Genomic DNA, 25,826 nt, shown 5'->3' with positions numbered 1-25,826 from the left:
CACAGCCACTCAAAAGTAGTACAAAACAAAAAAAGTCACAAGGCATAGTTAGGGAAGGGGAGAGCAGCGCGGCACAAGACTGGGGTTTCATATCATCTCAGCTCCGCAAATATCACATATCAAAATGATTGATCAGGTTGATATATGCAAGATATGCAAGATACTGTTTTCATAGCATCTCACCTGAAAAGCAACCAGGGTAACAAAACAAACAAGTTAAAATTGTATATCTAAAGCATATCTATAGTGTTGTGCAAAACCAGATTAGTATGGAACTTGAAATAAGCATACTCCTGAAACTCTAAAGCATATCTATAGTGTTGTGCAAAACACTAAAATGGTCCTAAAGACATGTGTAAACAATGAATTAAGATTCATGCAAATAAATAGTTAAACAACATGCTAGCCTCCCAAATCTTATCAAACCAAATATTTTTTTCAGTGCTGTTTTAGCTAACACTTGACAACTTTTATGCATGGAACTTGCTACTGCAGCCCATATCAGGATATATAATGGAACAATCATTCATGTGCAGCTCTAAAAATTCAACCAACAATTTCAGAGCAGCTATAAAGTGGCTAACTATAGGCAGTAGAAAAAAATGCATGTAGGACGACAATCATGTGCTATTGGAGAAATAAAGAATTCATGTTGACTGCACATTACATACCACATCTAATTCTAAAATGAGATTGACAATATGATGGGATAATTGCCAATTTTGACAGTGATCTTAGCCTTCAATACGAATTTGACACTAAAAAACTTCAAACTACATGGAGTCGATATCTTACCATTGGAGCACACAACAAGCCTGTATCCAGAATGTGATCAACCGGATTGGAAATGAGTGTAATCAGATATGCAATGTTGTGCAAAGTATGGAATTAAAAAAAAGGCCGCCACCAGCCTCCACCGCCAGAGCCCAGAGCCCAGATCCGGCCGCCACCGGCCTCCAATGGCCAGATCCGGGAGAGGGAGGGCCGGATCCGGGAGAGGGAGGGGCGGCGCCGGGGAAGAAGGCTGGGGAGGGGCGGCGCCAGGGAAGAAGAAGGCCGGGGAGGGATGGCGTCGGGGACAACCACCACCACGCCGCCCGGCGCCTGCCACCACCAGAGCCCAAATCCGGCCGCCACCGGCCTCCATCGGCCGGATCCGAGAGAGGGAGGGCCAGATCCGGGAGAGGGAGGGGCGGCACCGGAGAAGAAGGCCGGGGAGGGACGGCGCCGGGGAAGAAGAAGGCCGGGGAGGGGCGGCGCCAGGGACCACCACCACCACGCCAGCACCACGAAGCCTGCCGCCACGCCGCCCGCCACCACCAGAGCCCAGATCCGGCCGCCACCGGCCTCCACCGGCAGGATCCGGGAGAGGGAGGGCTGGATCTAGGAGAGGGAGGGGTGGCGCCGTAGAAGAAGGCCGGGGAGGGGCGGCGCTGGGGAAGAAGAAGGCCGTGGAGGGGCGGCGCTAGGGAAGAAGGGGAGAAGAAGGGGAGGGGCGCTGGGGGCTGGGTGCCGGGGAAGAAGAAGGGAGGGGGCGCTGGGCTCTGGGTGCGGAGGAAGAAGAAGGGAGGGGGAGGGGGCGCTGGGGTTCGTATGCTGAGGAAGACGCGAGTGCGGAGGAAGACGCGGGTGCGGAGGAAGAAGAGGGAGGGGGAGGGGGCGCTAGGGTTCGGATGCTGAGGAAGACGCGAGTGCGGAGGAAGACGCGGGTGCGGAGGAAGAAGAAACTGGGGTTCGGATGCTGAGGAAGATGCGAGAAGAGGGTAAGAAGAAGGGAGGGGTCCTGGTCGTATGAATTTTTCCGTGCGTGCGAATGTTTTTTTTCTGTGCATTTTAAATTAACCAACAGAATAATAATATTTTTTCTGTGCGTGTATATATTTTTTCTGTGCGTTTTTAAAGAACCGACAGAATAAGTTGCATTTTTCTGTGAGTGATGATTTTTTCCGTGTGTGTATTGTCACGCACAGAAAAATTATATAATTATTCTGTGGGTTTTCGTATTTTTCTGTCGGGATATTTTGAAACCGACAGAAAAATCATAATTTTTCTGTGCGTGCCGAAAAAAACGGACAGAAAAATTCGTCACCCACAGAACAATTCGAGTTTCCCGTAGTTATCATACCAACTATATTTATCAGTTGCTCTTTTTTAAAATAATTCACGAATGGTCACTTTTTACGTAAATCTTGTGGTGTCAATAATAAACACAAAATTCTAGCCATTAATGGTCACTTTTATAGGTGTTTGACTAAGGACAGTCCTAATGGACTTATATCCGAATAGAGAGGAGTATGGAATATGATCAGTTAGCAAGCAACTTCCATTGGACCGTCATAGAGGCTACATGTATTTGCCACATTATTTGACCAGGTGACATGTCAAAATGAATTGGCCCAATAATTAATCAACCTACCATCACATTAATCTGAACCTACAAAAAGTTTCCAAGATTCTACCCCATGCAATCTACCTGAAAAAGGTTATAAACTAGTCAAAATGATCTTTACAGTAAATTACTACCAGGCATGCATTTCATTCCTGCATCTAACTATAGTTGCCAAAGGTAGTTTTTTTATCCTTCAAACAAAGTCAAAGCAGCTGAAGTAACTGGATTGCACATCCAACCTGGTTAAATGAAGCATTCAAGTAGAATAAACCAAACATTATACATGTTGAATTGAAATACTTAGAGTAGGCAAATATATACGACATGTATATACAGACACGATCGAGACACCTTATGTTGTACGGCGTCTATAATGTCACAGCGAGGACATGTTATACGAGGTTGGTAGAGGTTGGTAATGAGAGAGAAGAGTCCACGCCCAGCCTAGTGAAACAAAGGGGAGCTGGAAGTCGTCTAAAGTCTTTGCCATTTATTTGTAGCCAATAGTGTTGCTGACGATCGAGAAGCATTCAAGTAGAAATCAAGAATGCAGACATGTTTCGCCAATAGTGTTGTTTCAATCTCACTGACTACACATCGATATATATATCCTTTAAGCAGACAAATAGTTTACTCCTGGCTATATTATATTATGGAGCTAAGTTGACAACCAAAAAGTTTTTTGGACATCCAAAGAGTGATCACGCAGATAACAATGACTTTGACCGTTTCGCGTCACCTTCTGACTTGTCCATATTTTATTGGGAAAATTATGTTCTTGCCCCTGTCCAGAAGTCTAATTGTGATTTTACCCTTCTTTTTTTAACTTTGTGATTTTGACCCTGTTATTTTGAAACGAATCATCCGTTTGCCCCTGGTTTGCACGTCCGTTAGATTGACTGGAATAAATAAATTTAAAAAAAAACTCAAAATCCCAAAACACATAGGCTAAAAGACCGAATTGCCCCTTATCTTATCTTGAGCCTCCTGCTCGTCCCGACCCACAGGGCCAAGGCGGATCCCGGCCGCGGTGCTCGGTCACAGGCGGAGCAGCGGCGGTGCCCGGCATGCGCAGGGCAGCGGCGGCACCTGGCCGCGGCGCTCGGCCCAAGCCCGTGGTGCGGATGCCGTGCCGCTCGGCGCACAGGACGGCAACCGAGCGGAGTCCGGCGGCAGCAGCACGTGGGGCGGCGACGACACGTAGGCCATGGGGCGTCAACGCGCGGCGCACAGGACGGCAGCGGCGCGCGGGCCGCAGTGCTTCGGCGTCGCACGGGGTGTTGGCAGCCTGCGGGGCGGAGGCGGGGCGCGGTCAGCCCCGGCCCTGGGGGGTTCGAACAGTGCGGTGGCACAGGGCCCTCGAGTTCAAGGGGCCCCAACCCCATATATGTAAGCTGTAGGTATAGGAGCCCAATAGCCCATAGGAAAGCCAGGAGCCCAGGACACGGAGAGGCACGTACGTGAAAGTGAAACGCGTCCATCGTTTTGGCTTCCGCGTCGACGCATCGAGTTTCGCCCTTCTGCCGCGCGGCCGCTCCGCTGCGACCAGCGACTGCGCGTTGTGCTTGTGCCATCGTCGATCGGTTGTGTGCCCCTACGTCCTGGAGCAACCAGCGCGCGGCTGCTGGCCGGCGGCGCCCAGCCCACTCTCCGTTCAGGCACTAGGGCAGTCGTAGACAAGACATTCAAAGTTTTGTACGGAGGTACCCAATAATTGCTCCCCTTTGATTGATGTATGCCAAGTATATATATTTAATCAAGATTTAATTTGCTTTTCACCCCAATCTTTTTCATTAGAATACATGGATTTAGGAATCCTTACGGAGGATATGATGTTAACTAGGGCAGCGAATAATTTTTTAGAGTTGTATTAAAGGGCCCATCTTCCTAGCTTCGCTCCAGGTCTCTGAACTGATAGGACCGGGCCTGGGCGCGGTCGTAGGCAGCCAATCGCTGTGGTACGGCGTGTTTGTGAGAGAGAACGTACGGCTCCTGGAGATCGACGTGGTGCTCTCCTTGCTTCTTCTCCAATGCACATCCTCATAGGAGTGCATGTGCTTGCTGCCATGGCTCGCAGCTTTCCCGTTATTGTGCTGCTGGTACCTGTACGGCACGATGTCCATGCACTTGCCGCTGTCGTCGTCGTCGAGGCTGCTTTCCAGTTCGAAGTTTCTTGACTGCTTCTTGGTGGAGTCCCATTTGCCTGTTGCTGTGTTGCACGAAGGAGATATGTTTGGCTGAGATCATTTCATAAGTATTATTTCTTCATGGCATTGGTGTTGGGGTGATCTCGGAACGACCGATGGATTCCTATTGTTGCCGTAATAATATGCAAGGATGATTCATGGGACAAGGCAGTGATTGGTGGCGCCGCAAAGCCTCAGTTAGGATTGATTACAAAGCCACGTGCTTAGACTTCTGAAATCAACTGTGATTACGCAGGTAACTACACGTACTAGTTCCATCTTGACCGGATCAGGTTGCTGCTATTTATTTTATTTAGTCGTATAGATCATGCTGCTTCCTGAGGACGCTACCATGTCTGCTCTGCTATATATTCAGCTCAAACATACATCCTGCCACATATCAACACACACCACATATAGAAGTAGACGTGCAGAGCATTTGAAACAAACTATACAAAGCACAGCAAAACAACACAATGAAACCATTTCGGTCATCGTCATCGTCGTTGCTGTCCCCGATGGCAGCTGCTGTCACCGTTGTTGCCGTCTCCATCATTCTCTCGGCCACAGCCGTACCGCCGGTGGCGGCGGCTACCGTCGAGCACACGTTCGTGGTATGAGCACGACCATTAGCTCGCAGTATTATTTAATTTGCTGCTGCTGAAGTGTGTTACTGAACATTGTGGGCATGCATGCATGCGCTGGTGGAATTGCATTGATTGATGAGCAGGTGAGCCAGGTGAATATGACGCACATGTGCAACGAGATTCCGGTCACTGTGGTGAACGGGCAGTTGCCGGGGCCGACCATAGAGGTCACCGAGGGAGACACAGTGATCGTGCACGTTGTCAACAAGTCGCCCTACAACCTCACAATCCATTGGTATCTCAATTGTTAAACCCTCTAAAAGCTCGGCATATATTTTTGTGATTTTCGTTCCTTTAATTAACAATCTTATTATTCCTACGTTATATGTACTATATAACTAGACAGTTCCTTTAAATAATTTCATAGACATATAACTCCAACCTGACGTAGATATTCAAAGTGCTAGCTATATTTGAGCCCGTTTTCGTTCATCCAGGCATGGAGTGTATCAGATGCGAAACTGTTGGAACGATGGGGTGCCGATGGTCACACAACGCCCCATCCGGCCCAACGGCAACTTCACCTACCAGTTCGACGTCGCCGGACAGGAAGGCACCCTGTGGTGGCACGCCCACGACGCCTTCCTCCGGGGAACCATCTATGGCGCTCTCATCATACGACCCCGGAACGGCGCCGCCTCCTACCCATTTCCCAAGCCTCACAAAGAGATCCCCATTCTCATAGGTTTGTTTTTCACCGATGAATGAATAAATAAATATCACTTACCAGCAATTCAGCAGAGTTTCTCAGCTGAGCTGCTGTGATATATGTGCATGGCAGGGGAATGGTGGGAGAAGGACCTTGCAGCGGTGGACAGGAATTTTTCGAGAGGTCTATATGACGAATTCTCCAGTGGGTCCACAATCAACGGCAAGCTTGGAGATCTCTTCAACTGCTCCGGTAGCTAGTCAACCCCTCTTATTCTTAGGCCATTTCCCAGACTCTTATACGTTAAAAACAGTGTAGACAAGTATTATTCCATGAAACTCATTTCATCCTATCAATTATTTATCATATCTCTTCATGTATATTATGACATGTTACCTTATTTAATGTCCATGAAACTTCTATGAAACGCCTATTGAGACCGGCCTTATTATATACTCCCCCCCCCCCCCCCCTTTCATTCAGGTTGTAAATGTTTGGTTCAAAATTTATTTCATTTATGTTGAGACTAGATATTTGAAAATGATATGAACAAATTTGTATAAAACACAGTTAATTTATTAAATTGTTTGTTAACCAATATTTTATATAACATATTATTAGTCAAAGTTTTATCCTTGTATATGATGTTGTTGTCTAAAGTCTAAGCACATCATTTATTTTGTAACTGCACGAGTATACTACTATACCTAGCTACATATGCGTAGATATATGTCCATGCAGATCCAAAAGAATTCCTTTCACATGGTACATATATGAACAAATTTACTCACAAGGTGCTGAATTTGCAGGCGTCTTCGAAGATGGGTACGTGCTGGACGTGGAGCCCGGCAAGACGTACCTGCTGCGAATAATCAACGCAGCGCTCTTCTCCGAGTACTTCATCAAGATCGCCGGGCACAAGTTCACGGTGGTCGCCGCTGACTCCAATTACGTCACGCCCTACACCACGGACGTCATCGTGATCGCGCCGGGCGAGACGATGGACGCCCTGGTCGTCGCCGACGCGGCACCCGGCAGGTACTACATCGCCGCCCAGCCGATCCAGGCGCCTCCGCCGGACACGCAGACACCGGAGTTCGCCACCCGAGGGACGTTGCAGTATACCGGCGGGGTCACCAACTCGAGCCGCGCCGACGTCGTGGCGCCGGAGATGCCGCACCAGCACGACACCATCAAGTCCTTCTACTTCCACGGCAACCTGACGGGCCTCCGGCACCGGCAGCGCGCGCGGGTGCCGGCGCGCGCAGACGAGCGGCTCTACGTCACGCTCGGGCTGGGCTCCATCTGCCGGCACGGCCGCAAGTCGTGCAAGAGAGGGGACGAGCCGAAGAGCAACCAGTTGATTGCAAACATGAACAACGTTTCCTTCCACGACGCGACGGCGACGCCGATCCTCGAGGCGCACTACTACCGCCGGGGCGGCAACGGCGTGGTGGGCACGGCGGGGCTCCCCGACCATCCGCCGAGCGCGTTCAACTACACCGACCCGGCCCTGATCCCGTTCGGGCCCGTGGAGATGCGGCTGGAGCCGACGTCCAGGGCGACGGTGGTGCGGCGGTTCAGGCACGGCGACGTGGTGGACATCGTGTTCCAGAGCACGGCCATGCTGCAGAGCGACTCCAACCCGATGCACCTCCATGGACACGACATGTTCGTCCTCGCGCAGGGGATCGGCAACTATGACGCGGCCAAGGATGAAGCCAAGTTCAACCTGGTGAACCCGGCGAGGAAGAACACCGTCCTCGTCCCCAATCTTGGCTGGGCGGCCATCAGATTTGTCGCCGACAATCCAGGTTAGTACGTGTGTTTGATTTGCGTGTGCGTCCGTTCAATCACTGGTACAAAATTTGTGGCATTTAGCATGACATCGACATATAGTCTACAAAGATAATTTGACCAACTATATATTCACTATTTTGATGTTATAAATAAACCACTAAAATGTTATAACGTAATTTATGGTTTTCTTTAAATATACTCCCTCTAACATCCCAAAAACAATATATCTCGCTTTCTAAGAAGTCAAATAGTCATAAATTTAACGAATTATATAAAATTCACTAATATTTATGACGAGAACATTTGACTTCTTGAAAAACGAGGTTTACATTTTTTTGAAAAGATTGAATCTTGTCATAATTTTTTTAGTTGGACACAGAAGTTGAACTCCAAGGAGATCTAATTCATGGTTTGTTTTGTTTGGTGCATACAGGGGCATGGTTCATGCATTGCCACTTCGAGTTCCATTTGGCGATGGGCATGGCTGCAGTGTTCATTGTAGAGGATGGGCCAACACCCAATACATCCCTCCCTCCACCACCACCGGGTTTCATGGAAGGAAGTCCATGACAATAATCTCCTGTTCCGAGTTAATTCTACCTCATCCAAACTTAGAACAGCGAAGTCTCAAGAGACATATGGAGTCTATCTAGAAGATAATCTTCCACTGTTAGTAGCTCTCGAATAAACCAATTAATTTATGAATTAATAATGTATGTATTCTTAGAGACGAATAAATGTATCCGTGTCATTTTCATGTAGCTTGCTCAAATATTCATTATGGTGCTTGTATGTGTAAGCATCTGTCTGTAATGTGTTCATGCATAAGAAAAGAAATACGTACATATTTGCTACAAATGTTATCTGAATTATAGCTCTACTTTATCACACCAGCTCAATGCCTAGGCTGTGACGGTAAAGATGGTGTCTTCCAAACACGTACGACCACAAATAACTCACTTGCTATGAGCCACGCCGCTGCTGCCAACGTGGTCAAAAAACTAGCTAGCTTACTTAAACATATAATACTCCTACTGACCTCAACCTAGTTTATACGCTGATCCCTGTACAACTAGGCACACCAATGCAGCTAGCAGTACTATCTCCATCCAATGAGGGCAGTTCTTACCCCTCCCACACCTCAGCTAGTTTTCATAGCACTAAATATTTTGTCACGTGGAGTATGTAAAAATCTAACGTAACATGAGAGTTAATGACGAGAGACGAAGAAATGGTTTCTCAACAAGGAAACGGTGGTGCATGAATGGGCATGCTCCAAGGACCCAAGACAGCATGAGTTAGGGCTCTGTTAGTTCATCAACCTGTGCTTTCAAGAGCACGGGCTCACTACCGCAGAACAGACCTTCACTACCAGCCCATCACTACCGATTGCTCTGAAACCGCCAATGATAACCCTTCACCGCCGGTTCTTAAATTAAAAATCCAAAAATGATTAGGAGTCCTCAAAAACCGATAGTGAAGTCACGAACCAGAAATGATGTCACCGCCGGTTCATGGCTTGAGCCGGTACTGATGTTGAACTTATCACTTTTCTCATGCATTGTTCGAGGAAAAAAAAGTGGGGTGCCAGGTCTCATGCATGTAGATCTAATATATAGGGAGCTATTTCTCTTCCCATATATTAGGTTTTGCTCATGTTGACATTAGGGAACAGGCCACAAAAGTAGTATTGCTCAAGCTGCTTTTAAAGTTTTTTTTAATTTCTTTCTTTCTCTAGTTTATTGTTTTTCTTTGGTACAATCGGCCTATTCGCTGGTTGGTTTCTGGGCTGATAAGCCCGGCTGGTGCTGGTTTGTTGTGAGAGAAAAATACTGTTGGCTGGCTGATAAACCTTGGCTAAAACCAACCAGTAAACATGTTGAATATTAGTGTTTTTTCTTGTCCTGGCCGTTCGATTAATTGGGCTTGTCCCATAAATGGTCTAACAATTAATCAAAGAATTCTAAAGGCCCACAATTAACACTAAGTGAAATTCGAATTAGCATCACAAGGGAAACTCACTATGGAGGTGCTCAACTTAAATAGAAAGCTAGTGTGTGCTCGAGAAGGAGAGTTAAAGGGCCACACATGTGCGCCCTCGTGCTGAGCCCGTGGCCTTGGCCTTGGCTACATGTGATGGGGCATCTTTTGGAGCTCAGCACTGAGTATTATATGGCCTTGTTCGCTTCTCTCATAATTCGTCTTTTTCAGCTTATTTTTTCAGCCGGAACAATATTTTTCTCTCACAACACATCAGCTGGAACAGTGTTTCGGTTTATTTTTTCATCGAAAAGAACGGGGCCTATATGTGCTATAAGTATGTTTGATGCTGGAAACCCATTTTGCTGCAGGGCTGCATGTGGGTCGCTCTGTGTCCAAGGACCCGAGTTCAGACGCCCCGTGACCTCCCCGTCTGTGTCCGGTGGGAATGGTTGATGCGCAGCTGCAGCATTTGGTGCGTCTGGACATCACAAAAATGTTTTTGCATTTGGTAGAAGAATTATTAGTTCGTGAGCCTGCCTGGCAAAACATCGCAAGAAGTTGTGGGCAATACAACAAGGTAATCAAGATATTGTCATGATTCGACACGATAACAGCTGCAAAGGGAACAAAATCAAAGGACCTAACGTGACGAACTATAGCTAGCTGGTAAACGAAAACCAACCAACAGTGCTTTGAGCATAGCATGCATCATGCATGGCTCTTTATTCCAGAAACAGTACTAGAACACACTGACGACGAGCAAGAGCAAGCATCGAGCAGAGCGGCGACATTTATTTATTTCTTCTCTGACGAAGCTCGAGAGAAGCAAACTCGACTTGGCATGGCAAATGCCCGCTTCCACTTGCAGCAGATCGACGGCGGCCCATCGATGCCATCAGAAGACCTCACCCAGGAACGCCGCAGCCGGCGCCGGCGTGCAGCGGCGCTGGCAGAAGTTTGTGAGCATGTCCGCGCAGCGGTAGGCGCGGACGGGGCCGGTGCCATCGTCGTCGGCGGTGAGCGTGTTCCTGACGCACTTCTTGCACTCCGGGTGGCACCCGTGCTCCGAAATGTCATTGCACCGGCACTTCGCCGGGAGCGCCCTGTTGCAAATGCCGCAGTCGTCGCAGCACGGCCACGAGCCTGGTGTGCCGACGCATGTTTAGTCAAAGATGTCTAGTGTGCACGCAGCATGCATACATACATCGTACCAAGTGATCTATGTATCCAGATGAAAATAAAGCTAAACGGCAAAAGGATTGTCGTCGTCACCTTCGCCGAGCGGCAGAGCTGCGAGGACGCCGAGAACAGCTAGAGTGACGACGAGTATCACCTGAGGCCTCATCTTTGTTTCTCCTGGCAAGAACAGGCCACAATGCCAACTTTGTTGCTTGGATTTCCTTCCTACGTATGCGGCTATCTGTATGAGGCTGGAGGTCTTCTTATAGGAGGGGAGTGCGGCTTGGTCACAGATGCCCAGGCCCCAGGCCTCCAGACTTCACTAGTATTCAATATTTTTAGGGCACGTTTGGATCTCATGGGCTAACAACTAGTTGCTAAACTTTAGCCCTTGAAGATCCAAACAGAAGAGCTAATGGGTGGGCTAAAGTTTAATAAGCCAAAATCTCAACTAGTTGTTAGTTCACTAGTCCTTCAAACCCAAATAAAAAGAGCTAGTGCTACAAATATAAAAAAAAGTCATCACTGTCCTTTACTTTCTTTATAGCCAGGTGAGGCAGAAAAGGTATGAGGGAGGGTATTTTTGTCTATGAGCTAATTTTTAGTTGAAGATCCAAACAAGGCTATCAACTATCTGGCTAATTTTTAGTTGGCTGATTTTTAGACAAGACTAATAACTAGTCCTAATCTATCTAAACAGGCCCTATTACTGATGATATAAATCAATTAATTTCTACTAGCAGTAGTTAAAATACTGCTAATGTGAAGAGTATTTTCATGGGTCGTAGTTCGCAACCGCCAGTGTTAAAGGGAATTTTCACCAGCGGTAGTTTTCAACTGCCAGTGTAAAGGGAATTTTCATTGGCGGTAGTTTTCAACCACAAGTGTAAATGGATGTAACGGACGGTCATCTTCAGAAGCCACCCATACAAATCAATCCAGAAAACAGGACGAACTAGAAAAGTAGCTTAATAACTCAGCTACCAGAAAAATAATACAAACATTTCTACAGAAGGTTGTGTTATACAGACTACTGTTAAAAATGGGGTTTCACTAGCAGTTCTTGGGCATGGGCCCAAAAGAGCACTGTACTGTCGTCTCTCCTTTTATTTGCCGCTAGTAAAAAGCAGGTGACGTTAGTGAAAATTGTTTTTTGTACTAGTAATACTTGTCTTTAGCCACTGTGGCCCACAAGATTCCATCTCTATCTATATCTAGGCTTTCCCCAACGATGCTTTTTTGGGCCAGCAGCCCCAAGTGTCATATAGGATCGGATAAAAAAGTAGATGTTTTGTATTTGTCACAGTGGCTTGCAGAAGCTACATATGCTTAGGGAGAGAAGATGATCTATCACTACTGGAAACACGTGCTTTGCCGAGGGCCTGAGGCTTTGCTGAGGGCCAAATCTCGAGCACTCGACAAAGACACTCTTTGCCGAGGGCCAGCCACAGGAGCCCTCGGCAAAGAACGGCCCTCGGCAAAGAGGCCTTTGCCGAGGGTACGGCCCTCGGCAAAGACAGGCCCACGGCAAATCAAATAAGATGCCCTCGGCAAATTAGGCCCGTTGGGTCACGGCGGCCATTCCCGTCAAGCTTTGCCGAGGGCCACCCGTTAGGCCCTCGGCAAAGGTTTTTTTTCTGTGAAACCAGTTTTTCGGCAAAGATTTTTTTTTGAACCAGTTTTTCGACCAAATTTTTTTTTTTATAAATCGTCTTTGCCGAGGGCCCGAGGCGAGGCCCTCGGCAAAGAAGCCCTTTGTCGAGGGCTCGAGGCGATGCCCTCAGCAAAGAAGCCCTTTGCCAAGGGCCAGGCTAGGCCCTCGACAAAGAATTTTTTTTTGGTTTTTTTAGCCCAGTTTTTTTGTGGTGCTACAATACATTGTTTTGAACTCAATTTTAAAATTTGGGCCAATTTTGACTTTTTTGTATATTTCCTTAATTTATTTTGATTCTTTGATTTTTTTTGAATATGTCAAATTTGAACTGCAGGTGCATGGAATATTGCAATGTAGTGTTTCAAAAAATGTTATTCATGTTAATTGGTGCATGTTGAGTCCCTATCCACGAACTCGCATCAAATTTCGCGCATCTTCTTCGCGTAACATGACGACCGACTTGCCGGAAAAGTGTTTTAAAATTATATAAAATCCATACGAAGTCCAAAAATCACGAAACTTGGCGAGATGTCATGTTATCGCATGTGTAGGCTGTGGTAAAAAATTGAGAAGGTTTCGAGCGAGTTGCGACGTCGGATGCCTGAAACCCAGACATCTCCACATGTTTCGAGCGAGTTGCGACGTCGGATGCCTGAAACCCAGTCTGGGTTTCAGGCATCCGACGTCGCAACTCGCTCGAAACCTTCTCAATTTTTTACCACAGCCTACACATGCGACGTCGGATGCCTGAAACCCAGACATCTCCACATGCACATGTGGAGATGTCTGGGTTTCAGGCATCCGACGTCGCAACTCGCTCGAAACCTTCTCAATTTTTTACCACAGCCTACACATGCGATAACATGACATCTCGCCAAGTTTCGTGATTTTTGGACTTCGTATGGATTTTATATAATTTTAAAACACATTTCCAGCAAGTCGGTCGTCATGTTACACGAAGAAGATGCGCGAAATTTGATGCGAGTTCGTGGATAGGGACTCAACATGCACCAATTAACATGAATAACATTTTTTGAAACACTACATTGCAATATTCCATGCACCTGCAGTTCAAATTTGACATATTCGAAAAAAATCAAAGAATCGAAATAAATTAAGGAAATATACAAAAAAAGTCAAAATTGGCCTAAATTTTAAAATTGAGTTCAAAACAATGTATTGTAGCACCACAAAAAAACTGGGCTAAAAAAACCAAAAAAATTGCCGAGGGCTCTTTGCCGAGGGCCTGGCCCGTGGCCCTCGGCAAAGAATTTAAAAAAAAAGTAAAAAAAATCTTTGCCGAGGGCCCTGGATCTGGGCCCTCGGCAAAGGGCCCAAACCTAAATCGGGCCGCAGCCCAAATTCCCGATCGAAATCTTGTCAAAAAAAATCCCGATCGACCACATCTCCCTCCCCACGCGCCCGCTCGCGGCCGGCCCCGCGCGTCCACCACCGCCGCCGCGCACCCCGCCGCCGCGCGCCCGCTGCTTCACGCGCCGGCTGCCCCGAGCCCGGCTGCCCCGCGCGCCCCACCGCCGCGCGCGCACCCCGGCCGCCCCGCGCCTCCACCACCGCTGCCGCACACCCCGCCGCCGCGCGCCCGCCGCTGCACGCCCCACCGCCGCGCGTGCACCCCGGTCGCCCTGCACCTCCACCACCACCGCCGCGCACCCCGCTGTCGCGCGCCCGCCGCTGCGCACCTGGCCACCCCGCGCGCCCCACCGCCCCACGCTCGGCCGCCCAGCGCGCCCCGCCGCCCCACCAGCACGCCGCCCCACCACACCCAGTGGCGCCCGAGGTCGCGCCCTGCCTCCCTTCCCCGTCTCCGTCGAGCAAGGGGAGGTCGGCCGCCCCGGCCGGCCCTCCGGCGCCCCCCCTCGCCAGCCTTCCCGCCCCGACCCCAGCCCCTAGGTCGCCCCTGTCACCGGCTGTTGTTGGAGGGGAGGAGGCAGAGGGTGAAGTTGGAGGAAGAAGAGAAGGAGAAGAGGAGAAGGAGGAAGGGGAAGAAAAGGAGAAGAAGAGGAGAAGGAGGAAGGGGAAGAGATGGAGAAGAAGAGGAAAAGGAGAGAAGAAAGGGAAGAGGGGGAGAGGAGTACTCCAACGCCGCTCGACCTCACCGGAGAAGAAAGTGACCCCCGCACCGCGACGCCCGACTCCTCCGCAACCCTAGGTAAAACTCTCGTTGTCGGCCTTCGTGCCGTATGTGGTTGTGTGGGCCTTCGTGCCGTAAGTTGATATGAGGGCCTTCGTGCTGTTGTGGTTGTCGGCCTTCGTGCCGTTGTGAATGTCGGCCATCGTGTCGTTTTTTTTGCAGGTTTTGGAAACCTCCCCATGCAGGGGAGGTGCTGCCGAAATTTTGAACAAACAATAACCTATTGTCTTTTTATGCAGGAGAAGAGTACGTCGGAGGGGACCCGGAGGACCCCGATCGTCTTCGTCGACGTCGCGGTTCTGCCTGCACTGCGTCACCTCGCCACTGCCCCGCTAGCCTTACTTCACCGACACCCTAGGTATAAATAACCTCTTTTTCCGCATGTCTGTCGTAGCCCGCGAGTAACCCAGTTAGGCGTCTCCCGTCCGAAAGAGCTACGGTCGTAGGTATGCGGATCTTTGCGTATCTGCGACCGTATCTGTTTCGGATTGTCCACATTTTTTTGGACAGCCCGTGGATGCGTAGATGGGTTAGTTTCCATGGTCCGCTCCGGTCTGAGAAGGAGTTTCGGCAACACCTCCCTGTTGTTCTCCGGATACACACTCTCCCTTACAGGACGTGTATCGGGAGAACAGCGAGGAGGTGCTGCCGAAATTCTATCTCGGAGAGGAGCGGAGCATGGAAACTGACCTCATCTATGCATCCGCGGGTGGGATTAGGACATATCCTCACCTATTAGACTGTAGGAACACCGCGTAGATGCAATTGATGGTCACAATACTCTATGCTGTAAATGTTAAAGGATGGAGGACCGTTAGTGGATGTACACGGGCTGGAGAAGCGGGAGTGACTACGACTATGAATGGGTGAAGGGGACAGATGATTTCTTGAAACATGCATTTGGCCCAGGAGCAGGAGGACATTCTCTAGTTTGGTGTCCCTGCAGCAAATGTGACAACAGGTCGGTACTTAGGCAGTCCCTCCCCAAGCCTCAAGCAAGACGGATTATGCTGACCCGGGACCAGTACCTTGAGGTAGGCGAATAACATTCATAATGATTCATTTTGATATTAAGTAGGTTCAATTTCATCTTCTTATATGTCAAATACTCGATGACTTGTAGGTGATTCCCTGGTGGTGCCGATCGTATCACGAGTGCTGGGCCATGATCGTGGACAAGTGGTTATCACAGGACTTTGTTGACACGCACGAGAGGCAGCGGGAACAGCGTCTGATGAGGCAAGGTCCAACTCACCATCAAGGCAGCCGTAACCTCCCCGGATACAAACAAGCATACGTAAGTGATTTCTTTCATTTATTTTGACGCTCAATTCTGCTTGATTTCTCACCATCTTCCCGTCTTTCTCGCAGGAGGTTGCGCACCCGGGCGAGGAGGTCTCGGAGTTCTCTGTGTGGGCTATGTCCCACATGGGCAGGGCGTCATCCTCTGTCTCCTTTGACTCAGCTGCCCCGCCCCAGGCGTACTCCGACCCGAACGTGTACACTAAAGTCTAAGAGTACACGTCAACGCTAAGGGAGATCTATGGGGAAGATTACAATGTGCGCACTGAGACCATTGATGTAGAGGCGATCATGAGGCTCGGAGGAGGCAAGAAGCACGGGCGGCTGTGGATTGCAGACGGCGCCATCGACTCCACCACTGTTCCCTCCCTCGACGCTATCCGAGCACAGAGCACGAGCTCCAGCCAGCTCATACGTCCACGGCCTTCTCCAGCACTGCAGCAGGTCCAAGCACTACAGGTAATTCCTGTTTTACTCGTCGTACGTAGATATTTACACACCTAAATTAGATTTGCATTACTGATACATTGGAGTGAAATATTGCAGGCCGAGCTGCAAGAAACAAGAAGGCAAAGTCAAGAGCAGAACGCGGAGCTGACCGCACAGCTGCAGGCCCAGAAGGTCACGTTCGAGGCCGCGCAGAAGCAGATGGCGGAGATGATGGTGATCATGCAAAGTCTTGGGCAAGCATCGGGTGTACCTGTGTAGTTTTCAGCTCCTCCACCTCCTACTCCTGCAACTACTCTTGTAAGTATGAAAGTTCACTTTTCGCTTGTGCTTTGCATATAAGTCGGCCTTCGTGCCATTGTGGATGTCGGCGTTCGTGCTGTTGTGGATGTCGGCGTTCGTGTCGTTGTGGATGTCGGCGTTCGTGCCGTTGTTTCTTGCAGGTTTTGGAAACCTCCCCGTGCAGGGGAGGTGCTGCCGAAATTTTCAATTGAGTCTAATCTTTTTGTATTCCTAGATTACTAGATGCAATCTCTAAGTTCCAAAACTGTTTTCCCGGATTACTCACACATGCAATCTCTGCTCCTTTGTGCAGCTTCCGTCCGCGGGTTCCAATCAACCCGCTAGTGCGTCACCGGGTGATCCTGCTTTTCCTTCACCATCGTCTCATAGGCTAGCTTGATGAGGACTCGTGCTAGGTGATGTGGTTGGACTTTAGCGCGATTTGTGATTTATGGTTGTGACTTGTGCTTGGATTTAATTAACTTGTCGTAATAAACATGTGAATGATGATGAACATGTGACTTGTCGTTGTAATATATTGTGATTTGTGGTTCACAATTATGGTTGTGATATATTGTGAGAAAATGAGTTCTGTGTGATATATATATATATATGTATATATATGAAATGCTTGTGTCGATGGAATGCAAAAAACAAAAAAAAATTTAAATTTATGCCTCTTTGCCGAGGGCAATGACCAAGGCCCTCGGCAAAGAAGGGTCCTTTGCCGAGGGCCCTAGCAATAGCCCTCAGCAAAGATTTTTTTGGAAAATCCTGAAAATTTCTTTGCCGAGGGCTAGGGAGCAGCCCTCGGCAAAGGTTTTAAAAAAAATAAAAAAAAAACTATTTCTTTGCCGAGGGCCGGCCCTCAGCAAATAATTTTTTTAAAAAAAAACCTTTGCCGAGGGCCCTGCAATAGCCCTCGGCAAAGATTTTTTTGGGAAAAATCCTAAAAATTTCTTTGCCGAGGGCTAGGGAGGAGGCCCTCGGCAAAGGTTTTTTAAAAAAAAATTATTTGCCGGGGGCCGGCCCTCGGCAAAAAAAATTCAAAAAAAAAAACCATTTCTTTGCCGAGGGTCGGCCCTCGGCAAAGAAACCGCCAACGGCGCCGGCGCGTGATGGCTTCTTTTCTTTGCTGAGGGCCGTCCTGGCCCTCGGCAAAGGCTTTGCCGAGTGCCCGATAAAGGGCCCTCGGCAAAGACCCCTTCGCCATCTAAAAATTCCCTGAGGGGAGCCTTTGCCGAGGGTTTCTGGTCAGGCCCTCGGCAAAGCATGCGAGTCCAGTAGTGTATGCTAAAAAAGAAAAAAAAATCTGTGCAAACCACAAGTACTGATAATTTGTATTGTGTGAGTAGTAGTCTCAATATTTCCTAATCTATATGAATTACTTTATTTGTATTAAAGTGATTAAGAGTGTTAGCCTCTACCGGGGTGGTGCCTTACAAGGAGAAAGGAGACAGCCACCGGTAATCGCACGTGCTATCTCATTACTTCTTTTGTCGTGCTCTGTAGGATCCGCATGTTGTGAATCATAGACGCTGGGAGTGCAGGCCTCGTTTAGATTGCAAGTTTTTTCACTCTCTCTATCACATTAAATCTTTGACATATGTATGGAGTATTAAATGTAGATAAAAAATAACTAATTACACAGTTTGATTGTAAATTACGAGATGAATCTTTTGAGCCTAGTTAGGCCATGATTGGACAATAATTATCAAATACAAACGAAAGTGATACCGTGCCAAATACTGATTCGGGCCTTGTTTAGATTGCAAATTTTTGTAATCTGGACACTGTAGCACGTTTCGTTTATATTTGACAAACTTTGTCCGATTATGGACTAACTAGGCTCAAAAGATTCGTCTCGTGATTTACAACCAAACTGTGTAATTAGTTATTTTTTTATCTACATTTAATATTCCATGTATGCGTCCAAAAAATGATGTGATGAAGAGAGAGTGAAAAAACTTAGAATTTTGAGGCAATCTAAACAAAGCCTCGTAACCTCAATCTAAACAAGTCCTTGGCCACGCGCAGCACCAACATGATGTACGTGCGTGCACGTGCGTCGCAGCAGCATCATCCACTGCAGGCACGTGCGTCGCAGCAGCAACATCCAATGCAGACGATATTATATACACAACACGTGCATGCACGTGCGTCGCAGCAGCAACATCTACTGCAGACAATATACACAACGTGCATGCACGTGCGTCGTCAAGATGTTTCTGTACACACACTGCCTCTACAATTATTACCATCCTTTAAATAAGTACAGGATTAATTGTTACCATCCTTTAAATACAAACTCTTATTTAAATACAAATGAAAAAAAACAGAACTACTGGCTATAAAATCGATCTCAACAGGCCCTGTTCGGCCTGCTGAAACTTGATTGAAATTGACTGAAAAACACTGTTCTGGCTGAAATATTGTGAGAGAAAAATACTGTTCCGGCTGAAAAAGAAGCCGAACAAGTCAGATTTAAGGTAAGCCGAATGGGGCCGTGTGTTGCAAACTTGCAAACAGCGAAGCACAGGTGTGTAATACATACTTCTATATACCAACCATTGGAAGAGGGAACAGGTGTGTTGGTAGAGGGACATTTTGTCAGAACTTCAACTCCAATGAAAATGGGTCTAAATTTGGTTTCTCTCACTACTACATAAAAGTTTTTACGAGACAATGCCTAAATATTAACAGAGACAGACATAAAATATATGTCTCCTAAAACAAGTACCCTGCTATCACCCCGGACTAGACCCCAGACGGGTTAGGGCTTCCGCCGCCTTTGACCGCAGGTGTGCCCTGTTTTGTAATAAGGACTCTCGAGCATGGGCACCGGCGAGCCGACCTCGCTAATGCCCCGGGAGAAGGTAACTTTGGTTTGCTATCTTTGCAGGCCATACATCATTCGCGAGGCCATTCGACCGGAGGAGACCCTCGCGGCACCAACCCCACCGTCGTGAGAAGGACGACGGGGAACCATGGTCGATGGGGATGGGGGCTCCCGATCTTCCTTCAGGTGATGATAACTATCGTTTTGGTGGAGTACAACATATCAATCGTACTTCAGATCAAAAGACCTGAACCCTACAATCTTAACACCACGACTCCTCTGGTTATCAACCGTGTCACCAATCCGGTTGACCACGTCGAGAAGACTAATCCCTGCCTGCGACAACGTGCACGCCATCACCCTCCTCGCTTCTGGAATGCGCCGTCTTCCATCTCCAGTGGACTGCGCAGACCGTGCGATGATCTGCGGGAGCCTCGGACGTTGATAGATGAAGGAGGTGTTGATCATGAAGATGCTACTGAACGCGTCGTCCGTGTCCGTCCGGCTCGTGCACAACCTGCCCATGCTGCAGTTGGTGCTGCTGATAAATGCGTCCGCTCCAATCTTCGAGAGCCGACCAGCGAGCTCTGCATGCCGTTGACGGAGAGCCAAAATGTATGCCGTTGACGGAGAGCCAAAAGGCCTGGCGTTCCCCATGCAGCCAGCTTGTGTGCATCCTGGCAATCAAAGATGTGATCAGTCGTGCCTGCGCTTGTTGGCATCCTCCTTGCTTGCTCGGCACGGCGACCACAAGGCAGCTACCCGGCGGCCGGTGCCGCGTGGCGCCGTCTTGAGGCGGCGTCCTCTTATTTCCTCCTCACGTCAATCGCGAGGATCCCTTCCGCACGTGGTAGGGAAAATAATTTATTTATCTTCTCCTTTCTTGCTTGCTATACGTAGATTTTAAAGTATAATAGATTTTGCCCCTTCTTTTTACCTCTAATAATGGCAAAGGTGGGTATTCTTATAGAAAATAAAGTAGACCGTACGTGTCATCATCGGCGTGGGGAGTGGCATCTTCACGAGGCCCTATGCCGTGCACGGCATGGCCAGTTTCCCATCTGGTTCTTGTGCGTGCAGCAATTGTTGACCAACAAGAAGGTCTGATGCCGGCCCTTTCAAAGTTCAGACAAGACAACAGAGCCTGGTCAGACCTTCCATCAAGCACAGGAGGGAGGACTGCAGCACAGGCATTGCTAGCAAGGAGGAAGGACAGTCGTGCAGGCAAACAGCCGTGACAGCGGGCGCGTGCATTCCGTGCTTCAGAAACGTGAGCGTTAGAGCGAGGCTAATAATACAGCTGGTTTGCTGGTTGTAAGGTTCCTTACGGCCTTCTCTCAGCCTACTTATATAGTAGTTAGCTCTTTACAGTTAATACATGGTCCACTTATCTTTCTCACAGACTTTCTTGATTCTTGTGTCAAAGCCGGCTGTAAACTTACAGCCCGCTTCTCCTCTCTCTCCTCCCCTCTCTCATCCACCTCAGCATTTAGTCGGCTTACAGCCTGCTATTATACTTCTCGGACCGTGGACGCAAACGCCACGCGGCCGTTCGTTGGACGCCGTGTACATGCAGAAGGAAATGTAATCATACGGGGCCCGCTGTCTGCATGCTCTCGCTAGTGAATGGGAGGCATCTGGTTTGTTGACCGAGTGCAGGATCGTTGACCGTGGAAGCAAGGAGCTGGCGGTGGCGCCCATGACTCTGCGCAGCACCAGTGGAGAGGGCAGCAAAGTCTAGTCTTTAGCTGACAGAGGAGAGGGCAATTGGTAGCTGCGGAGTTAATTTGAGCGTGGACTTGGTGCATGGAGATCTCAGGAATTTGTGTCATCCAAGGGCCATAGACATCAAAAAAGGATTTGCTGATTATTCCTATTTTTCGAAGCTGATAAAATTCTACTTTCACGAATGTGACAGTTGAAAGCATTGTGGGAAAAAAAAACTTGCACAGTAAGTACAAATCTTGCTGATTTTCTTATAATGGACAAAGGCCATGATAGTGGAATCGGGTCCATTAGAGATTATAATTTTGTCTACTGCTTTCTTGGTGGTATCTATTTTGGCCCTGGCTGGAGGCTGAGGCGTATCAATAGGCGAATCGGTAGACAAACAGAGGTACCCAAGATATATTTTCATGACTCGACACGATAACTGTGCTTTGGGCATAGCATGCATCATGCATGGCTCTTTATTTCAGAAACAGTACTAATACACTGACGAAGTACATCAGCAAGCATCGAGCAGAGCGGCGACATTTATTTTATTTCTTCTCTGACGAAGCTCGAGAGAAGCAAACTCGACTTGGCATGCATGCTTGCAGCGCAGATCGACGGCGTACCATGCCATCAGAAGACACCACCCAGGAACGCCGCCTCCGGCGGCGGGGCCGGCGTGCAGCGGCGCTCGCAGAAGTTTGTGAGAATGTCCGCGCAGCGGTAGGTGACGACGGGGCCGGGGCCGCCGCCGGGAGGGATGGTGGGCGTGTTCCTGACGCACTTCTTGCACTCCGGGTGGCACCCGTGCACCGAGATGTCATTGCACTCGCACTCCGGCGGGAACTTCCTGTTGCAAACACCGCAGTTGTCGCAGCACGGCCACGAGCCTGGTGTGCATACGCATGTTTAGTCAAAATGTCTAGTCGTGTGCATATGCATGCATCCTATAACAAGTAGTGATGTGTATATATCCTGATGAAAATTAAACTAAACGGCAAAAGGATTCTCGTCGTCACCTTCGCCGAGCGGCAGAGCGGCGAAGACGCCGAGAGCAACCAGAGTGACGACGAGTATCACCTGAGGCCTCATCTTTCTTTCTCCTGGCAAGAACAGGCGAGAATGCCAAGTTTGTTGCTTGGATCTCCTCCTACGGAGGCTGAAGGTCTTCTTATAGGAGGGGAGGGAGGCTTCCAGCGTCACAGATGCCCCGGCCCCAGGCCTCCAGACTTCACTAGTACTCAAATTATTTTTACTGATGATATAAATCAATTAATTTGTACTGGCAGTATTTTGATCCCGCTGGTGTCAAGAGTATTTTTAGGTGTTGTAGTTTGCAACCGCCAGTTTTAAGGGAATTTTCACTGGCCGTAGTTTTCAACATCCAGTGTAAAGGTCTTCGTCCAGTGTAAAGGGAATTTTCACCGGCGGTAGTTTTCAACCACCAGTGTAAATAAAAGGGATCTAACTGATGGTCATCTTCAGAAACCACCTATAAAATCAATCCGAAAAAACAGGGCGAAAAAATAGTAAGTTCTCTTTCTGCACCTGATCCTACACTACCCAATAATCCCATGGCCATGCCTTTCTGCGCACCGCTGGATCGGAAGAGCAGAGTTTCTGCACCCTCGACTGACTATGTCTGTACGTAGAGTTACCCCGTGTAATCTTGGGGCGTAGACGTGTTGACCTGATCAATAGCTGTACTACACCTCATCCACAGCATGCCAAACACGAATGCATCTTGTGGAATTTCTTCGGAATTTCCACACGCAACCACACCATGCATTCAACGACATCAATGGCTGCAAGGACACGCGGTGGCCGGCGGCCCACCCCGGCGGCGGCGCGCGCCTGGACCTGGGCAAGACGTGGACCGTGCAGGTGCCAGCGGGCACGGCGCTGTGCGGATGTGGGCGCGCACAGGGTGCACCTTCGATCGCAGCGGGCGCGGGACGTGCCAGACGGGGGACTGCGGCGGCGCGCTGGCGTGCACTGTGTCCAACAGAACCCCCGCGACGCTGGCCGAGAGTACACGCTGAACAACAACGGCCCGGACTACATCGACATCTCCCTCGTCGACGGCTTCAACGTGCCCATGTCCTAGCTAGCTTCCAGTGCGGCGGCAAGGGACGGAGCTGCAAGGCCGACGTCAACGCCAAGTGCCCCGCCGCGCTGAAGGTGCCCGGCGGCTACGCCAGCGCCTGCGAGAAGCTAAAACCAGAAATACATGTATATATACATACTAAAATGACTGATTTACTGTTATTCGAAAATAAAATATAAAATAAAAAATAGATCACGGCATACTTATTTTGGTACTGGTTCCACCTAATTTGGTACTATCCCCACATATTTGGTACCTCCTGGTACTACAGCTAGGCTTGGACCGGCCTGGATCAGGGGGTCCGGCCCACTAGAAGACGACGCGTGGCCTGGCCAACCTGTTCGGAATCCCGTGCAAGGAATCAAGGCAGATTTGGAGATCAAGGAAGATCCTGGTCGGTTAGAATATGAATCCTTATCCGGCCATCTATGGCAATTGTAACTGGCTAGGATTAGTTTCCAGATCTGTAACCCTGCCCTCCGGACTATATAAGGCGGGCAGGGGACTCCTCTAAAAAACATCTCTCATTGACATACAGCAATACAATCAGATGCAGGACGTAGGTATTACGCCTTCACGGTGGCCGAACCTGGATAAAACCTCGTGTTTGTCTTGCATCACCATCTTGTTTGTGGCTTGCGCATCTGTCTGCCGACAATCTACTACATTGGGCATACCCCTAGGTAGACTGCCAACCATATTTCGTCGACAGTGGCGCGCCAGGTAGAGGGTGTGCGTACTGCTCTCCAAGCGAACAAGATGGTCATCATCCCCGGCTCCATGGCTACGCCGAACGGCCTCACGTTCACCATCGGCCAGATCACCTAGACCACTGGCTCCGACGACTTCATCGCCATGACCACGGAGGAGGCGCGGATTCAATCTGCGTCGACCACTGCTTCACCTGCATTAGCTACGGCTCCGACCACGGTGGATCTGGCTCCGACCACGCCCGCATCATCTTCAGCCACGCCGACAACCCGTCGTCCGCTTCCTCGCTACAAAGGGAAGCACATCGACAACACCGACCTGCTCGACTCCATCGATCGGGTCGGCACCAAACTTGCTGAAACCCTAGCTCTGGTAAGTTCAATTCAAAGTCAACCTAATGAGCAGGTAACCACTACCCACAACAGATCTACCCGACTAGCTCGGGCCAGTCATCCTACACGACTCGGTACGGATCTCGTGGTCACATCTACTCCTGAAGGGCGCTCCGCTCGTCGCCGGCCAGCCTCCGCGACGGGTCTCCGGCTCTCCGAGTACGAAGCCTCGATGGAGAACTACCAGGCCCAGCCCTACGGCCTGCGCAACCTCATCAACATGGGTTGGATTGAGGATTATCAAGAAGGATCCGTCCACACAGTTCAAGAGGGGGGCTCCAGCTCCTCGTCTGGCATCGTATCTAATGCCTCCGTCCACACCGAGCTCTAGCATCATGACGATGAAGGCGTTGAATACGATCTGGATATCCCAGACCACGCCCCGGGGTTCCCACGATTCCCGTCTTTCCCACCAAGGCGAGGGGACTTGATCAATGTTGTCAGTAATGACGAACCACCGGCAGTTGGCGAAACAGAACAAGAAAGGCTGGCACGTGAAGCACGCAATATTGACCGGTTTAATCGCCGACAAATCGAAGCTGAGGCAGAAGAGGAGGCACGACGCATAAGGGTCCAGCCACGCGACCTTAACAATGCCTTCGACAGGGTGGGGGACAAACAGGTTTTCAGGACTCCAAGCGCCAACGTAGCTATTGCTATGGCGACAATGCAACGACTACCCAATACCCCGGAAACCCAGGCAGTTCGCGATGATATACAAGCTTACCTGACGGCTGCTATGGCCCAGACCGCAGAGATTGTAAATCAAGCCTGGGCTCCATCCGTCTCAGTCGAGTCAAGCCACAGCCGCTAGTACTCAAGTCGCTCACAGCCACCCAACCAACGTGGCTCGCGCAATGATGACCCCTCAGACAACCGTCAAGGCGGAAACGGTGGCCATGATGGTGGTCGGGACGACAACCGCCGCAACTACCAGGACGACAACCGCCGAGACAACCATGACAATCGCCGTGATATCCGCGGTCGCAGGGTTAACCAGGGTGGCAACCGGGATCGCCGCGATGGCAATAACGATCTCCGCCATTACCTCGGAGAACGCGATCTACGCGATCGCATTAACCAGAGAGCCCACGATCGTGCATCCCACGAAAGCCATTGCCGTATGGAATACGATACTACCCATGGCCATTCAGGTTTGAAGTAGTTTACTTCTCACCTTCGCCAAGTCATATGGCCCAAGAACTTCAAGCTCGAGAAACTTCAAAAGTACGACGGCAAGGAGAACCCTGAATTATGGGTTATGCTCTACGAAACCGCGTGCAGATTAGCCATGGCTGATGAGCACGTCATGTCTAATTACTTCCCAGTCGCCGTCGGCCATGCAGGCCACCAATGGCTGGTCAGCTTGCCGGCGAACTACTTCGATTCTTGGC

At 49.3% G+C, this 25,826-nt stretch overlaps 3 protein-coding genes and 1 pseudogene across 3 annotated transcripts; 2 read left to right on the top strand and 2 right to left on the bottom strand.

The window, feature by feature from the left end:
* Positions 1–4,796: 4,796 nt before the first annotated feature.
* LOC136485825 (laccase-15-like) lies at positions 4,797–8,413 on the top strand. The gene is made up of 7 exons (XM_066482650.1): positions 4,797–4,831; positions 4,952–5,189; positions 5,306–5,457; positions 5,660–5,907; positions 6,004–6,123; positions 6,681–7,685; positions 8,105–8,413. The coding sequence occupies exons 2-7, from the start codon at positions 5,052–5,054 to the stop codon at positions 8,239–8,241; spliced, it is 1,800 nt and encodes a 599-aa protein (XP_066338747.1). The 5' UTR covers positions 4,797–4,831; positions 4,952–5,051; the 3' UTR covers positions 8,242–8,413.
* Positions 8,414–10,212: 1,799 nt separating this feature from the next.
* On the bottom strand, positions 10,213–11,050 carry LOC136485824 (Bowman-Birk type trypsin inhibitor-like). Its single transcript, XM_066482649.1, has 2 exons — positions 10,927–11,050; positions 10,213–10,797 (listed from the first exon to the last, which is right to left on the bottom strand). Exons 1-2 carry the CDS (start codon positions 10,997–10,999, stop codon positions 10,550–10,552), a joined length of 321 nt encoding a protein of 106 aa, XP_066338746.1. The 5' UTR covers positions 11,000–11,050; the 3' UTR covers positions 10,213–10,549.
* A 10,617-nt stretch (positions 11,051–21,667) lies between these two features.
* On the bottom strand, positions 21,668–22,392 carry LOC136485823 (Bowman-Birk type trypsin inhibitor-like). The gene is made up of 2 exons (XM_066482648.1): positions 22,242–22,392; positions 21,668–22,112 (listed from the first exon to the last, which is right to left on the bottom strand). Exons 1-2 carry the CDS (start codon positions 22,312–22,314, stop codon positions 21,856–21,858), a joined length of 330 nt encoding a protein of 109 aa, XP_066338745.1. The 5' UTR covers positions 22,315–22,392; the 3' UTR covers positions 21,668–21,855.
* Positions 22,393–22,487: 95 nt separating this feature from the next.
* LOC136489781 (pathogenesis-related 5 protein Jun a 3.0101-like) lies at positions 22,488–23,508 on the top strand (annotated as a pseudogene).
* Positions 23,509–25,826: the final 2,318 nt, after the last annotated feature.

The sequence above is a fragment of the Miscanthus floridulus genome, chromosome 10 (genome assembly GCF_019320115.1).
Source record: "Miscanthus floridulus cultivar M001 chromosome 10, ASM1932011v1, whole genome shotgun sequence".
Taxonomy (NCBI): domain Eukaryota; kingdom Viridiplantae; phylum Streptophyta; class Magnoliopsida; order Poales; family Poaceae; genus Miscanthus; species Miscanthus floridulus.
This window is presented reverse-complemented; position numbering and strand designations above follow the sequence as displayed.